Source organism: Bactrocera neohumeralis, chromosome 2, assembly GCF_024586455.1.
Source record: "Bactrocera neohumeralis isolate Rockhampton chromosome 2, APGP_CSIRO_Bneo_wtdbg2-racon-allhic-juicebox.fasta_v2, whole genome shotgun sequence".
NCBI classification, from domain to species: Eukaryota; Metazoa; Arthropoda; class Insecta; order Diptera; family Tephritidae; genus Bactrocera; species Bactrocera neohumeralis.
This window is the reverse complement of record NC_065919.1, coordinates 54,538,134-54,555,428: the sequence shown is the minus strand read 5'-3', so window position 1 is coordinate 54,555,428 and position 17,295 is coordinate 54,538,134. Positions and strand designations below refer to the sequence as shown.

Genomic DNA, 17,295 nt, shown 5'->3' with positions numbered 1-17,295 from the left:
CCTTCTTTACTTTACTCCTTAGTTACTTTACCCAACGACCCTGGTAAGCGCGTAAGTTTTGCTTTCTTTGACCACTTACTTGTTACATAACCTTGAAAGCAGCATTACAGATTTGATTAGTCTTGTATTTGTATTCCGTTTTCCACTTCCACTGCATGGTTGATAGTTTTACGTCTGCTTACTCGAAAACCGACCGCCATAGGTACTTGAGTTTATGTGCCTTATATCTGTCGCTCGCACATTTACTTTCGTTGTTGTGATTTTCCATTCTGCGTTGCCGGTTTGATGGACAATAATGCGCCAAGTATAATTCTATATGTGCTATTTTATATAAATGACTGTCATTTCCATCGTCTATATGCTGCTGCATGCCTCTGGCTGCTTATCTACATTGCAACGGGTCTGCTCGGTCTGCTGCATGCCGGCGCGTTGCACTTGAGCAGCGCTCAATATTGGCTAGCGCATGTTCATAAATTTTGGCAACCGTTAAGTTGTGGCACGTATGACTGGCGTACGAGTGTTGCTGTCGCTACTGACAGCACTTGATACCTTCATGCCTTGGCTTCCTGGCTGGTTGACTGGTTGGCTGGTTGACTGGCTGTGAGCTGCTGCCGCCACCCGGAAAAGTCCTTGACTAAAGGACACATCAAGTTCATTGGGAAGCACGCTTCTGTTGTTGTTGTTGTTGTTTCCTCTTCCTCTTGCACTTCCATTTCGTTTTGTCTTATTTCTATTTACTTGATGCGGCCAGCTTAACAACGGTTAATGCCATAAATACTACAATGCATCCGCGGTATGCCGGCATTCCGACGAGAATAAAATACAAACACATACAGACACGCATACGCAGCAGTACATTCTGTTGCGTTGTTGCACTTTGCATTTGTTGCACGGCACAAGCAGCGTTAGCTCACACCCTTTCGCTGCCAACTCAGCTTACAATTTATTCCGTCATTCTTCCTTGCTGCTGGCATATTTCATTGACCTCCAAAAGCTGTTGAATTCGCTGCTGTGGGGTTGTTGCTTTTGCTGGCGTTCGTGGTAACAGTACATTGTCTGTAACAACATGTGTGTGTGTGTGTGTGTGTAGGGACAACATTTCTCCGGTGTTGCAAAAGTTTTTCGCACAACATGGTTTAAATGTGAAAATAACTTTTTAAATGAAAAATCTAAATGTGAGGGAGTGACTCCAATGAGTGCACATTTGACAGCATGCCGGAAGTCTGTAGCTCGGAAGGGAGTGAAACTTTTGTCTTTCGTGTATCTAAACTTTAAAGTTTAATATAAGAGTTTTTTGGTTTTACACTTCGTGAAATATGGAATTTACTCTGCATCAACAGGATACCAATTTGGTTTGAAACCTAAAATTCGACTTAAGGGGGGAGCCTGCTTTGGAGTCTTCAAAAAATCGATTGTTTTTAGAATTTTTTTGGGAGGGAAAGAAATAAGTGATTAAAGCGAAATTTCCAGGGTTTATAGTTATATATTTATACATCATTCACAAATTTTTTGTATACGAAATCTTTGATATTCTGCCTTTGGGAAGCAATTGCCCGATGCATCTCGCATGTACATTTGTCGGACGGCGGGCAGAATGCAGGTCGCAATTTCTATCGAAAAAAAAAATTCAAAGATTTTCATATTTTTTAATAATTTATCTTCTGGTTAAACTAAAAAAATTCAAAAAAAAAGTGTAAAATCTTACAAATTTTTTAAAAATTGAAAAGAAGTGGTTTTTGACCAAAAAGTTTTACTTTATGTTGTTTAAAAATATGTTAAAACTTGAATTTTCTTAGTTTTTTTTAGTTTAAATTGAAGATAATTTAATGCCAAATATAATAAACTTTGTCCATACGAAGTTTAGTTTTTTTTCTATCCTGCTAGACGCTCGCTCACTATTTCTCTTCTAGCTTCGAAAATATTTCGAATTCCCATCTAAAACTTTAGGGGCATATTCTTAGATTATTTTTAAACAGATTTAAGCAAAAAAATCGATTTTTTGAAGCTTCTAAAGCAAGCTCCCCCCTTAAATGTTCAGATTTCGTTAATTTTTTTTTTTTTTTGTAATTTTTTTTTGTTAAGTTTTTATATAATAAATAAATAAGAATAAGGCGCTTATACAGAATTTAACACACCGTTATTCATTTTGCAAAATTATGGATTTGCTTGATGGCGTAGTCAATCTCCAGCATTTCTGCAAAATGGTTTATGGCGCCGAGGAAGATTTTTCTGCTTAAAATTACAGACAATTTTTTTAATTTTTGACAAAATGGCGGCGTCCCAAAAAAATATACTACTGTGCCCAAAAAATAAGGTGACATTTGAATTTAAACTGCGCGCGTCGAAGGATTTGGAGAATTATTTTTTTTTTAGGTTGGTAGTACTGTCAGTCACATTTATGTAAAATTTCATGTCAAAATATTCATTAGTGTTTGAGATACGTGTCGTTTTGTGAGCTGCTAAAAGTGAGTTTTTCGTTTTTTGCGTTGTCGAAATTTGTTGAGCAAAGAATTTGCATTAAATTTTGTTTAGGGAATCAATTTTCTGCTGCGGATACGTTGAGGATGGTGCAGAAAGACTTTGGTGATAAGGCTATGTCTAAAAAAATGTTTACAAGTGATATAGTGAGTTCCAAGCCGGCCGTGAACGTGTCGAAGACGAAGAGCGTCCAGAGCGATCATCAACCTGAACCGACGAAGCTCACGTTCAACAAATCAAAGATTTGGTGTTGAAAAATCGTCGATTAATAATTAGTGACCTTGCTGATGAAGTTGACATATCGAAAGGCTCAGCCAATACCATTTTGATCGATGTTTTGGGCCTCAAGCGCGTCAAATCTCGACTGGTACCGAAAACATTGAATTTTTTGGAAAAAAGGCGTCGCGTTGAAGTGTGTGAAAAGATGCTTTCCGACTACCATGGTGTCATGGAATGCATTATAACGCATCTATGCTTACGACCCCGAAACAACCGATCAATCGAGCGAATATCATGCCAAAAGAGAGCCGAGACCAAAAAAGTTGCTCAAAAATCAAGGTCATGTTGACTGTTTTCTTCGATTATCGTGGTGTTGTGCTTTATGAATTCCTTCCAACCGGTCAAACAGTCAACAAGGAATATTATTTGAACGTTATGCGTTGTTTGCGTAACGCTATCCGCCTAAAAAGGCCGGAATTGTGGAAAGACAATTCTTGGTTTTTACACCACGATAATGCACCATCCCATACTGCCCTCGTAATTCGTGATCATTTCGCCAAAAACTCAACCCATATCGTTCCGCAACCACCGTATTCACCAAGCTCAAAAGACCGCTCCGGGGACACCGTTTTTATACGATAGAGGAGATTCAAGCCGCAGCGAAGACGGAACTGAAGGCCATCCCGGAAAGTGATTACAACCAGTGTTTCGAAGATTGGAAAATCCGTTGGCATAAGTGCATTGCATAGGGAGGGGATTACTTTGAAGGGGATGAAAATGATTTGGATGAATAAATAAAGATTTTTAAAAATAAATACAATGTCATCGTTTTTTTTGGGCACAGTTGTATGTTTTGTAAAAGCAAACACTTCAAATGTTTCGAGCTTCGATTATATTTAAAAAAATTAAAAAAAATTTTATTTTTTAATTTGAAATTCTCAAATTCTTAACATTTCCTTTCCTTTGTTGCTTAAACGCCATATTAACTGGTCAATTGAGCAGTCTCCGGCCTACCTTTGTAAAACACATTTTTGTTTTTGCAAAATTCAATTTATTCAACATAGTTCGCTTTAAGGCTAACACGCTGATTAAAGCGACCCTCAAACTTTTCGATACCATTTTTGTAGTAAGATTCGCTCTTTGCTTCATAATAGGTCTCAGTTTCGGCCTGCACTTCTTCATTCGACGAAAATTTCTTCAGAGCGAGAATTCTTTTAAGACCTGAGAACAGCGAATAGTCGCTGGGGGCCTTTTCTATAGAATACTTCCATCCACCGTATTGGATGCGTAAGCAATTTGAGCCACAATTCTTGGATTTTTGCCATCGTTTGCACTGCCATGTGATACAGTGCATTGCCTTGGTGAAATAGCACTCTCTTTTTCTTCAAATACAGCCGTTTTTCGGCTCTCAAACGGCCCAATAACACTCTGAAATAGTCGCTGTTGATGGTAGTCAATCCAAATTACGATTAATCATCTCAAAATAGCGACGCCATAACCTTGCAGCTGATTGTAGCGTTTTTCCACGCTTTGAAGCGGGTTCATCGTATTCAGTCCACTCGGAATGACTGTCGATTGGTCTTCGTAGTGAATGAATGCAGCTATGTTTCATGCATTGTCACAAATCGATGCAAAAACTCGCGTTTTTTACGCTTAAGCATCTCTAAACACTGCTCCGAATCTTGAACTCGTCGTTGTTTTTGGCGTAAAGTGGGCTCGCAGGGAACCCACTTTGTTCAGAGCTTTCTCTCATATCAAAATGTTCATGAATGATGCAATGTACACGTTCAGTTAATATCTTTGGAGTGCCTGCCATCCCGAACAACTTCACTTTACGCTCATCCAAAATAATTTTGTGGACTTTTTTGATTTTTTTGTCGGTAACAACCTCTTGGTTCACCGTCTTCGGTGCTCATTTTGCCACGTTTAAACTTAGCATACTAATCCTTGATGGCTGATTTTCCTTGGGTAGTGTCCGGAAACTCGTCTTCAAACCAAGCTTTTGCTTCAACTGTACTTTTTCTCTCCAAAAAGCAATATTTTATCAACACGTGATATTCCTTCTTAACCATTTTTAAACAATAACAAAAGTTGTTTCATTCAAAATGACATAATTCAAAAACTAATGATCCGACAGCTGTCAAATTTATACACGCAATTTTCCAAGTTTAGGCCTAACTAAAAATCATATGAATTCAACACTAGTAGCGTCATCTACATATGTTGACCTGTCAGATGCTTAGATGGTAATATATGTTTTGTGATATTTTATGAGCCTTTTTTATTGCACGCATTTTTTATATCCAGTCTAAATCGCTAGTTAGCGGCTAATTCATGAACTAATAGCATGAACATACGCTGTGCTCGGTGTGTAGGCATCAGAATTATCATGTTGATTTGTTGACTAAATAATTAATCCGCTTCTCATTTTTTTGCTGGCTTCCATTAGTACAACTACGGACACACCGTGTGTATATATATTATATATATATATGTATATATATCTATATACTTCTAGTCAGCTGCTGTTACATTTGTGTTTTTTGCTGGTCACCTCCTCGGGAGCCTCATGCATGTTTTGGTTTTTTCTTCATTGCCTTGCCATTGCTGTTTTTTTTTTTTTGCTTTTCGCTCGCGCTCTCTCTCATTTTCAGTGGGTGTGTGTTTGCAGTGAAATTAATTCGTGAAAGAAAACAGAATAAAACTAATTTTCTGCTACTGATTTTGAATTAATCGAATGAATTCATTCTGTCTTTCGCAAGGCAGTGTGTGTGCAAGCGGGAAGCAGGCAAGATTTTTTTGGGGTACGCGGTCGGTGCCGAGCAGAAAGATATTGAACTTGGCTAGAGGCATGCTTGCGTAGCCCATCTACATATTTTATTGTTATTGTTTTTGTTAAAATGTAAGTTTGTTTGCTTTTTTTCGTTTTTCTTTATCTCTTTTTATTGTTATTGTACTGTGCAGAGTGAATATTTATTTATTTTCTTATCGAGTAAAGCGATTAAAGTTCTTTCAGGATTAATTAATTTTTTTTTTTTTAATATTTTTTGAAGTTAATCTTTGTGTAAAAGTAAGCCGACTTGTAAAATATATTTCTATGTTGAAATTTAAAATGCTCAGTTTTTCAAACTTTTTGTTGTGGTAACGCTTAAATTACTATATGTCTTCTATATTTTTATATAAATGCAAGCAATTAAGTTTATGAGTAAAAACTCATTTTAATACAAAACCCAGCTGTTCCCTCCTTTATTTCCTGCCCTAACCGATAAAGCTTCTTTTAATTATTTCTATGCCAAATTGCTTTTGCCTAAAAGCCTTTTCAGCAGCTTGTCTTGCGACATTATTTCAGAATTGGCTTTGTTATTTTTAGCTGCATTGTTATTAATTAATTTGTGTATTTGTTGCTCTTTCGGCTGTCCGTTAGTGTGCCGCCTTATGGGCTTTTCACCTGTGGCAGCCTAAAATCGATAAAAAAATCAAAAGCCAGCTAAGTAAAATAACAATTATGCTGAGCATACTATCAGTGGGCCATAAGCTGCCTTAATGAGGCTGTAAATTTTTGGTAATTACTTTTCTGTGGTTTCTGTGCCGGCAGTTATTACCACGTTTAATCGCAAGGGAAATTGTGGTGTCGACATAACCTTCCTTTGTATTTCAGATGGTCGAAGTTTGGTTATGATTGGTACATGCACACTTACATACTTGAGACCCAATAGAATTGCGGCCCCAAATGTCACAAAATCACTTTTACCTCAATATTAAATTAAATTTATAGGTATGCATTACACCGTTATGAATTTTTATTTCGGTGAAGTTTGCTTTTTATCGCCTATACTTATTGTAAGTACAGTATATGGCAGGTTTTCTCCAAACAAATATTTTAATTGCGTGGGTGTTTGTTGTAATTTGAAAAGCATATTTTTAGAAATTTATGTTTTTATTTACATAATTTCGCAAAGAAATCTCAAAACTTTATGGCTCATTTCGGTATAATTTGCAAGCATGTTTAACAATGCATGTTAGCCTAAAATTATGCTATAGTTAGAGCGAACAACCAAAAGAGGCCCGTAGTGGGTTCAAAATAAAAGCAAATAGTTCAAAATCAGTCTGCCACATAACGGTAATAAATAATTGCATAATATTAATAATAAAACAAGAAGAAAACGTTAACTTCGGCTGCACCGAAGCTATTATACCCTTCACAGGTGTATTTCTTTTAGTAACTATGTGTCCAGTTTGTATGGAAGCTACATATATGCTATAGTAATCCGATCTGAACAATTTTTGCGGAGATTATCTCATACCAAATTTCGTGAAGATATATCGTTAAATGAGGAAGTTTCTCAAGCAAGCATTTGATTCCGATCGTACAGTTTGTATGGCAGCTATATGATATAGTTAACCGATCTGAACAATTTCTTCGGAGATTACATTGTTGCTTTAGAAAATAACCTGTGCCAACTTTTGTGAGGATACATTGACAAATGTGAAAGTTTTCCATACAAGAAATTGATTCCGATCGTTCAGTTTGTATGGCAGCTATATGTTATAGTGGTCCGATATCAGCAGTTCCGACAAATGAACAGCTTCTTGAAGAGAAAATGACGTTTGCAAAATTTCAAAACGATATCTTAAAAACTGAGGGACTAGTTCGTATATATACAGACGGACAAATGGACGGACAGACGGACATGGTTAAATCGACTCAGCTCAACATACTGATCATTTATATATACACTTTATAGGGTCACCGACGCTTTCTTCTGGGTGTTACAAACTTCGTGACAAACTTAATATACCCCGTTCAGGGTATAATAATTGGGGACTAATTCGTAATCCCAAACATCTTGAATAAAAAATGAGAAAATATTTTTTATGTAAAGATTACAGTAGCAAATAAGAACATTTTTTCCACATTAGATAAATGTGTACCGAAATGTATGTAATCGACGGGGCGCTGGGTAGAACGAATGTTCCAAGAACGAAATTGTCCGCAATTCTTTTGCCCAGCCTTTTTGTTAAGTGGGTTGATTGATGGAGAAAGTTGTGTCATCATCGGAAGTGTTGTAAGTGTGTACCAAAGGGGCAGATGCTTAAAAATATGCTCGGATTTTGCGTTTTTATCGATAAAGATTTATTAAGTAAAAATACAAACTTAAGCAAATAAAATTGTTAAACACAAACCTAAAATTCAGATATTTTCATTTCAATCAAAGCAGTGGTGTGTGTTCCCCAATAAATTGGGTATATATTTAAACAGGAATGAAAAGGGATAAGCAAACTGATGCCATAACCTTCTTGGTCGATTTCCGGACACGAACTCGTTTCGAAGCCGAACAACCACACCACTCTTTAGCCTCTTGTTTTGACTCAGAATCTTGGTTATAGGCCTAAGTCTCATCCATAGTGACGAATCGACGCACAAAATCCACTTTATCCTTTTAAAGCGCTCCAAATGCTGCTGAGAAAGTCGCATTCAGCACACAGCTTTCTAAAACCCAAAATTTCACTTAAAATATGGCTCACACTGCCTAATGAAATGTGTAGAGCCTCCACTAAATCTATCTCAGTTAATCGACGATCTTCCAAAACCATATCCTGTATTTTGGCTATGATTTCTGGTGTTGATGCGCTTTTTGAACGTCCTTCACGTGGATCGTCTTCAAGGCTTGTACCGTCACGTTTAAATTCAGCAACCCATATTTCTACTGTTCTAATTGTAGGTGAACAATCATTATATACTATTCACATTCGTTCGTGAATTTATTTTGGTACTACACCTTCCAAAAATAATAATTTTATCACTGCACGATATTAAATTTTTTTCATTGTAAAAAAATACTGTGACACGGCGACACTAAATGGTTTGTAAACAAAGAATGAATTGACGGATTTAAATGAAACTTCACATACGTTCATATGAAGAGTGTACCAACAAAACAATAAAAAATTTGGGCTAATAGCAATGCCCTCTCTTATCGAACGGCAAAACTTATTGAACAACCTGGTACATACATATATTTTATTTTCTTCCGTTTTGATTTTGATCGTTATTATTAATATTTTAGTTTTACTACTTTTTATTTTGTTACTAATAAATTTCATTATATTATTTTTTATTATTTTGCTAATGTTTTTTATATGAATAATCTATTTATGCCTCAATATTCATGCTTCATTGCTTCCCCGTGCTGGGGTGGCGCCACATTAGCCTGACAAACCACAAAATCTGGCTAATAAAGCACACGTAATAGAACACGGAAATTTGAGAGCACTCGAAAGATTTTAAATACTTTTGCATTGCTCGTTAAATGATAGAATGAACTGCGTAATTAGCTCTTCAAGGTCTTAGGTAACCACAACAAATGTCTCACTGGAATAGCTAAGGCGCATGCTAACTTAATATCTACATTAATACTTACATAGAGTACTTACATTAATACATACCTAAACTTTTATAAATACATATTTTTATATACTAGAAATACATATGTATATAGTAAATGCACAAATCGTGTAATATTCACAATATACTTCGTAACTTATTGTGTGATTATCTTTATAAATTATATATGAAGCATTATTTATGTCACATTAATCGATGTATCAAGTTACTTAGCTATTAATAGCTCATCTATACTGCTTACAAACATGTAATATATTTTCTACAATTTCCTTTTGATTTTCTTCCATCTTTCTAGTGTTGAGCAAGGGCCAAGGTGAGACTTGTCGCTATAGATTCCTGGGTAAATACGGCGGTTACTGTTGGATCGTGACACAAGCCACAATTGTTTATGATAAATTGAAACCACAAAGTGTTGTTTGCGTTAATTATGTCATAAGGTAAGTACACAGATTTCCATTTACTTCCAATTATCCATTGTATGTTTGCGTAAAAATTTTCAACGGGAACGAGTGTATTTTCAACGCGTGTGAAATTCCATGAAATGAAACAGTGAAAGTTACAAAAAGTGATTTGATATTGGAAAATATTATAATGAACGCATGAATGATTGATGAATACTAAGTAAACTATAAAAGTGTAAATAAAAGCACTGATAATACAAAATTAATTAAAGGTTATAAATAATGAAGTTAAAAAAAATTTAAAAAAATAACAAAATATATTTATTATAATAATAAATAATTAATAATAAAAAATGTTGTTCATATGTATTTTCAAAACAATTATTATAACTTATTTATTTACTATATGAATATAGCGGAATTTGAAAAGTCTTAAAGAACAATCAATAAAAAATAAAATAAAAATAATTATAAAAATAATAAAATAATACATAAAAAAATATTAAATAAAAAAATAAAACTATTTAAAAAATAAAAACATATTATAAAAAATATAAATAAAGCTAAATTTAAAAAAAAATGATAATTAATAATTATAAAAAAAAACATTTATGCAATTATATTTTCATAACAATTATACATGTAACTTAGTTACTTGTATATTATATGCGTAAAAATATATAAATATATATATAAAAAAATAATAATCAAAGCAATAAAAATTTTCTGTCTCTCAATCAAAATAAATGAAGCAAAATGGCATAAAATAATTTAAAAAAAATTGTTTTATACTTTTTGCTAACAATATAAATTTTTTTAATTGAATATTTTTTTTTTTTTTAAAATTTTTTAAAGCAACTATTTTTTTATATATTTTACTCATTAAATTAATTGCATATATATGTACATATATGCATACATATAAATTGTGACAAAAAAAATACTCGGAAATATATATAAAAATTTTTGTTTTCTACTTTTGTTTGTTTTTTTTTGTGCTTTTGTGGTTTTTACTTCATCTTCGGCAATCTTTATTTTCTATACTCTTATTTTAAAAGTTATTAAAGCTGTATACATTTTTTTAAGATCCGAGAAAGTTTTTTTCAATACATACCAAGCAAGAGAGTGAGGTCTATACTGTTAAAACTATTTAGATGATACTTTTTTCATAAATCGAGTAAGTGGCAGCTAAAAACCGATGAGACATACATCATAAAAAAATTAATGGTTTTCAAAAATAAAGTTCCGACAGTCGGGTCTGCGTAACCGGATCTTACCTGCATTTTTAGAGACCCCAAAGACTGTGACCTCGATTATATTCATATTCTCTATTACTTTTTGATAAATATCTTGCACCAACAAAAAAAAAATTAACCTCACAAAAATAATAAATTCAATACTTTTTGTAGATTTCAAATATAGTCTAACTAAAAATGCATTTCACTTCCCTCTAAATTATTTGATTTATTTTCAAATTGCCACCAAAATTACAATAATTGCTTTTTCATATTTATTTTTCTTTTTTGGCTGACAAAATAAATATTTCAAAGCAAATAACGCTTCAATGAACTGAAATTGAAATTAATTTGCGGCGTGTGGGCTACTCATATGAGACAAATAAAAGAAAATAAAACGAAAGAGAGAAAAATAACAAAAAAGACAAATTAAAACAAAAAAGGGGGAAAAATAACAAAATAAAGAAAACCAAAAAAAATATGAAAATAAATACATAAAAGACAGAATGAAAAAGGAACAAATGCACAAACAAAAATTTGAACACAAACAAAAGCGCAAAGCAACAATAAATAATATCATCAAAACTTTAATTAAATTGAATAACAAATTTCGGTTTGTTCTAAAACAAACTAATTCGTTCTGGCTTTTTGGAAGAGCCATTATATAACCGTATGTATATGTGTATCCTCATCTAAAATACGAAATAACGTAACATCACTTTTCATAAGTTTACAGGCGAAGGAAAAACGATATAATAGAAACCACTCATATTGAAACAAAATTTGAGTTTTGGTTATGAAATGGTTATATATTGGTTATAAAATGGTTATATATTGGTTATAAAATGGCTATATATTGGTTATGAAATGGTTATATATTGGTTATATATGGGTTATATATTGCTTATATCTGACAGCGGAAGCTGAAAATTTCATGCTACATTATATATGATTTTATGTAATGAAGCGTAAGCAACAAAAAACTCATTTTCGATATATTATATTGTTGATGTCGTTGCACCACGGGCAATATAACACACTCCACTGGCTATTATAATTACCCATGCTCATTATAACTGAAATTAGTAAATATTACTATTTATTATAAATTTAAGCGTTATTCAAACGCACCGCTGGTAAAATACATACTTGTAAAATATATTTGTAGAATTAAGCTCTATTCACACATAGCTTCGCTTGAGTGGCTTTAAGTGCAAGCAAACAACATCAAAATTTTCGGCTTCGTTTTATTTTCGGATTTTACACACTTAATCGCTTTAAATTTACGCGAAATTCCACAGTTCACAAAAAGATTTTTTTCGTTTACTCGAAATCTCATTTGATTTTTTATGCCGTCGTCATCTCCTTCGCATTATCCTTGCAATTTGCTGGCGTTTCCTCGTGCGAAAAGTAATGTGTTGACAGTTATTCCACTTAAATTGTTTTCCACATTGTTATAAAGCAAATTGTTTGTGTTTGTCAGCTCCTCCTCAGTGTTGGTTGCAGTAGCTTTTGACATTATTGAAGTTTTGCGCGTTTTCCGCTCGCCTTTTATTTATACCTTTGCCAACGAAATATCCGTTCACTTTTTATAATGCAGGCATTCGCTCTTTTCGAAAATTAACCGGTTTATGGGCGCGCATAAAGTTGTTATTTATATCGCATTTCTCATTATATTTTTGTAAATTTAAGGCTGCACAGTTCTAAACGGTACGAGTTGCTTATTTAAAAGTTTTTTTTTGCTGGTTCTGTTTCAAATTTTATGTTTTAGTGTTTGTTTCCCTTTCGTGTACTGTTGGGGTTTAACGAGCCACGTTTTGCTGACTGCATTAACGCACCGTTTTTTCTCTCTGCTGTTGCCTTTTGCATTTTTATGCGTAACGGTACTTAATATGTGCGATTTAATTTGGCTATATCGTTTATTTATTTGATATTTTATGTCAAGGTTCATTATAATGATGATTTAAGGCTTCAGTTTGAGATCTCCATTTATAGTTCTTTACAACTTGGAGGATTACTTATATAGAAGCTCTAAAATTCTTGGTTTCATGTTCTATTATTGTAAAATAATAATCCTTTCGGTTATTCTAGAATTTAATTTTAAGAAATACATATTTATTTCTTGTAATAAATATACTGTGTTCATACAATGTAGCCTTGAATATTTGAAATGCTTACTGGAAGCACTAATTTTGTAATAGTTATTATTTCTTATTTTGATTCTATAAATAAATATCCTTAAGTAAGTTTTAAATTTTTTTCGCAATATTTTTGAATTTTTTAAACTTCTATTTAATTTATTTCCTTTTTTAATTTAGTTCGAAGTTACAATTTTTTTTTGAAAGTTTAATTAACTATTTTAATTAAATTTTTTTTTATTTTTCCTCCTAATTTTTTAAATTTTTTTATTTAAGGATTTAATTTTTTTAATGTTTTAATTTTTTTTTATTTTCTGTTAACTTTTTTTACTTTATTTTATATTTTTTTAATTTGTTTTTATTTTAATTATAACTAAATATTAATTTTTGTCTAAACATGCTTATTTTTAAGTTTTGAAAATAAAGTTTGTTAGTTTTAATTTTTTTTTAATATTTCTGTAATTTTTTATGTCTTTGTTTTTTTAAATATTTTTTTTATATATATTTAATACTTTAATTATAATTAATTTTTTATTTAAATATATTTGTTTTAAGTTTTTAAAATACAGTTTGATAATTTTAATGTTAAGGTTTTAAAAAAATGTTTGATAATTTTTTTAAATCTTTTTGTCCTAATTTTCTAAGTACTTTTTTATATATTTTATATTTATTTATTTTTTAATTGTAATTAATTGGTTAAATATACTTTTTTTTAAGTTTTTAAAATAAATTTTGATGATTTTAATGTTAAGGTTTAAACAAAAATTTGATAAAAATTTTTAAAAATATTTATTTAAAATTTTTTCATTTTTTTTAATTTTTTTTAATTTTTTTAAATATTTTTTTTTTTTAATATTTTTTAAATATTTTTGTCTTAATTTTTTATATATTTTTATATTACATTATTTTACATTCACTTCTTATTTATATTTATTTATTTTCTATTATTCTACATAATTTCTAAAATTGATATATGTATGTATATAATTCGTACCAAATGCCTCGCGCAATCGATAAATACTTCACTCACCTACTTTGTCAATTTCAATTACTGTCATTTGTGAGAATTTCATGCGTGTAAATGGGCACACTGCTGATGTTACGTATACGCCATGGCCAACTCAATGCATACAACCACCGGTTGATTGAGTGGAATGAGCGAGCGACAGTGATTATATGCTTTTGATAAATGAGCGAAAGTGCTACGCAATAATAAATGAAAAGTTGATACAAAAAGTAAGGAAATTTAAATTCGGTAGCGAACTATATACATACATACATTTTTTTTTTTAATAAAGATTATATTTTCAGTTTTTTTTATTGTGTTCTAACTTTTTATTTGGGTCAGTTACTCTCTATTCTCTTTCATGCGTTAAAAAACCAATCACGTAACGCCATATGCACATACATATGCACATATATTACATACAAAGTTTTTCTGAAGTTAACCTAATTTTACGATGAGGACTTTTCTATGCGAACATGTCAAAACAAATGCATACGTGTGTCTTAATTTATTTCACTCTGGCTGCGACAAATGCCAAATCCAACTCAAACGCTGAAATGTCGAAAACAAAAGACTACAATCTACAAATCGATTGTGTAATCAAAAATGTGTGCAAATACGTATTCGCACAAACGTGCAACGTGCCAGCGCGTCTGCGGTAATTCGCACACGTATCTACATATATGTATGTATGTATGTGTGGTATGTTTGTATGCACCATATGTTTATATGTATGTAGGTATATGGTATAAATGATAATTTTGAAACGTAAAACGAATTGACAAAAGAAAGGAGAAAAAAAAGCGATTTCGCCTTTAAGTACCGTTACGGCTTTATTAGAAATCTCAACGGCAATTATTTACATATTTCGATTTAATGCAGGCGACGGCATTCATGTGAGTGTTTTTAAGTGAAAATTTTTAATAGTTGTTTTAATCACATCACATGGTATCACCCTGTATATTTAGAATGCTTTCTTTGTGTGACGTTTTTTTATCATCTGTTATTTACATTTACCTCCCCTTCGACGTCATTAGCAAGGAATTTACATTCACATTTCACTGAATGCTTAGCGCTTACATAGTACCGTTGTACATATGCAAAATCATTCAAAAATACCTACATTTGTTTAATTTAGTTTTTTAATTTTGCGCACACTTTGTTCTTGAATCATTGCCAGTTTTATTTTACGTGGCAAGCACTGTTACGATGTGAGTTCAATGTGGGGTTAAGTGGCTACATTTTGGTTAAGTTTGCTAGTTTTGTAATTCTTCAATATACTTTTATTTATAAAATGAATTTTTTATACAAATTTCTTGAATAATTTTTTTGTTAAAAAGATTTTATTTTTTTTATATAAAATAAAATTTTTTTAATTTTTTAAATTCTTTTTTTTTTGTAGTTTTTAATTCTCTTTTTTTATTATATTTAATTTTAATTTTTTTTAACTTTTCCAAATTTATTTTGTGTGTTTTTTTTTATTTTTTATATTTTTTTTATTTTTTTTTATATTTTTTGCATATTATTTTGATTTTTTTAAGTTATTTTAGTTTTATTCTTTATGTAATTAAATTTTTTCTTTTATTTAATTTTTTTATTTAATTTGTTTTATTTCATTTGTTTTATTTAATTTTTTTTCATTCAATTTTTTTTTTATTTATTTATTTAATAAAAATAAATATTTTCTTTAGTTAATGTTTTTTTATTTAGATTTTTAAATTTTTTTAAGGTTTGTAATTATTTTCTTTAATTTTTCTTTAATTTTTTATACTCTCGCAACAATGTTGCTAAGGAGAGTATTATAGTTTTGTTCACCTAACGGTTGTTTGTAAGTCCTAAAACTAAAAGAGTCAGATATAGGGTTATATATACCAAAGTTTCCGGATGTCTGTTGTCCGTTTTTCCGTCCGTCCGTGCAAGCTGTAACTTGAGTAAAAATTGAGATTCATGATGAAACTTGGTACACGTATTTCTCGGCTCCATAAGAAGGTTAAGTTTGAAGATGGGCAAAATCGGCCAAATGCCACGCCCACAAAATGGCGGAAACCGAAAAGCTATAAAGTGTCATAACTTTAAAGATATTTTTCGGCACAAAGGATCGCATTTTTATTTGGACGCAGATTTTTTGGAAAAGTTTTAAGTTTTTTTACATTCTCAGAAACTACTATTATTTTCTTTTTTTTTTTTTAATTTCTATATTTCAAAAATTTAATACCTCCCATACAAAGGTTATGTTGAAAATCACTAAAAGTGCGTTTAACAAAAAACGTCAGAAACACTAAATTTTACGGAAGAAATTGCAGAAGGAAGCTGCATTTTTTTAATTGAAAATTTTTGGACCAAAAACCATATCTTTAGACCGATTTTGAAATTTATATAATATTTTCTTTTGACATGTACGAAATATTTTTTCACAACCACGCCTTCTTCCAATATAACGCTATTTTGAATTCCATCTGATGCCTTCTCTGTATAATATATAGTACATTAGGAACCAATGATGATAGCGGAATAAAACTTTACAAAAATACGGTATTTGAAAAATATGTAAATGACGTATGATGAAATCTCGATTATCACTTATCATGCGAGAGTATAAAATGTTCGGTGACACCCGAACTTAGCCCTTCCTTACTTGTTTTTAATTTTTTTTTAATTTTTTTTTATTTTTTTTTTTAATTTTTTTTCTTTATTTTTTTATTTAAATTTTTTGTTTTTTAATATTTTTGAATTTCGGTTTTTGTTTTTTTTTTCTTATCAATAAAATGATGAATTTTGTAATTTTTTAGCTCATTATTTTTGTCATATTAATTTATTTCATAATTTTTCTTTATTTAAACTTCAGTTGTTACATACTCTTAATATTTCACATAATCGAAAATACAATCCTGAAAATCCTCTGTGAACATTGTAATAGTGTACTTTCAAGATTTTTGTTGTTCTATTTGTTTACCAAAAATCATTGTTTTTATGATTTATTAAAGATTTCCACCCATTTTCTGTATAAACGGAGCAACCCTGTTTCTCATTTAAAATTTTGTGCATTTCTGCTGATAAAGAGTTTGAACGAAAAGTAGTGCGGCTTAATTTCATTTGTTGTGCAAAAGTTTGTTGGGCCTCTAATGGAATTTACACGCGCTAATAACACTTCTGAAGTTTATACGCGCCCACATACACACACGCGCCGAGCCGCTCATGCCGAAATGCTCGGAACACAATCAAACCCGCATAAGCTCACAAAAGATGCAATAACTTAGACTGATTTACATAGCTATACATATACATATATATAATGAGTATATAAATACACGCAAGTACAAAAATGCGTACGTTCCATCATTCTCTGCTATCCCCTTACCTTCTGCACGGCGCAGTCCACATTTCGAGTTGGGAGTCATGTTAATAACAGCGG

The 17,295-nt window shown here is 31.3% G+C and overlaps 1 protein-coding gene across 1 annotated transcript in view; it reads left to right on the top strand.

Moving 5' to 3' along the window:
- Positions 1 to 9,544, top strand: part of LOC126768085 (uncharacterized) — a 57,691-nt gene extending 48,147 nt beyond the window's left edge. The window contains exon 7 of the mRNA XM_050485978.1: positions 9,399 to 9,544. Within this exon, the coding sequence (XP_050341935.1) occupies positions 9,399 to 9,544 (146 nt within the window). The remainder of the gene's footprint in view (positions 1 to 9,398) is intronic.
- The last annotated feature ends 7,751 nt before the right edge of the window (positions 9,545 to 17,295 follow it).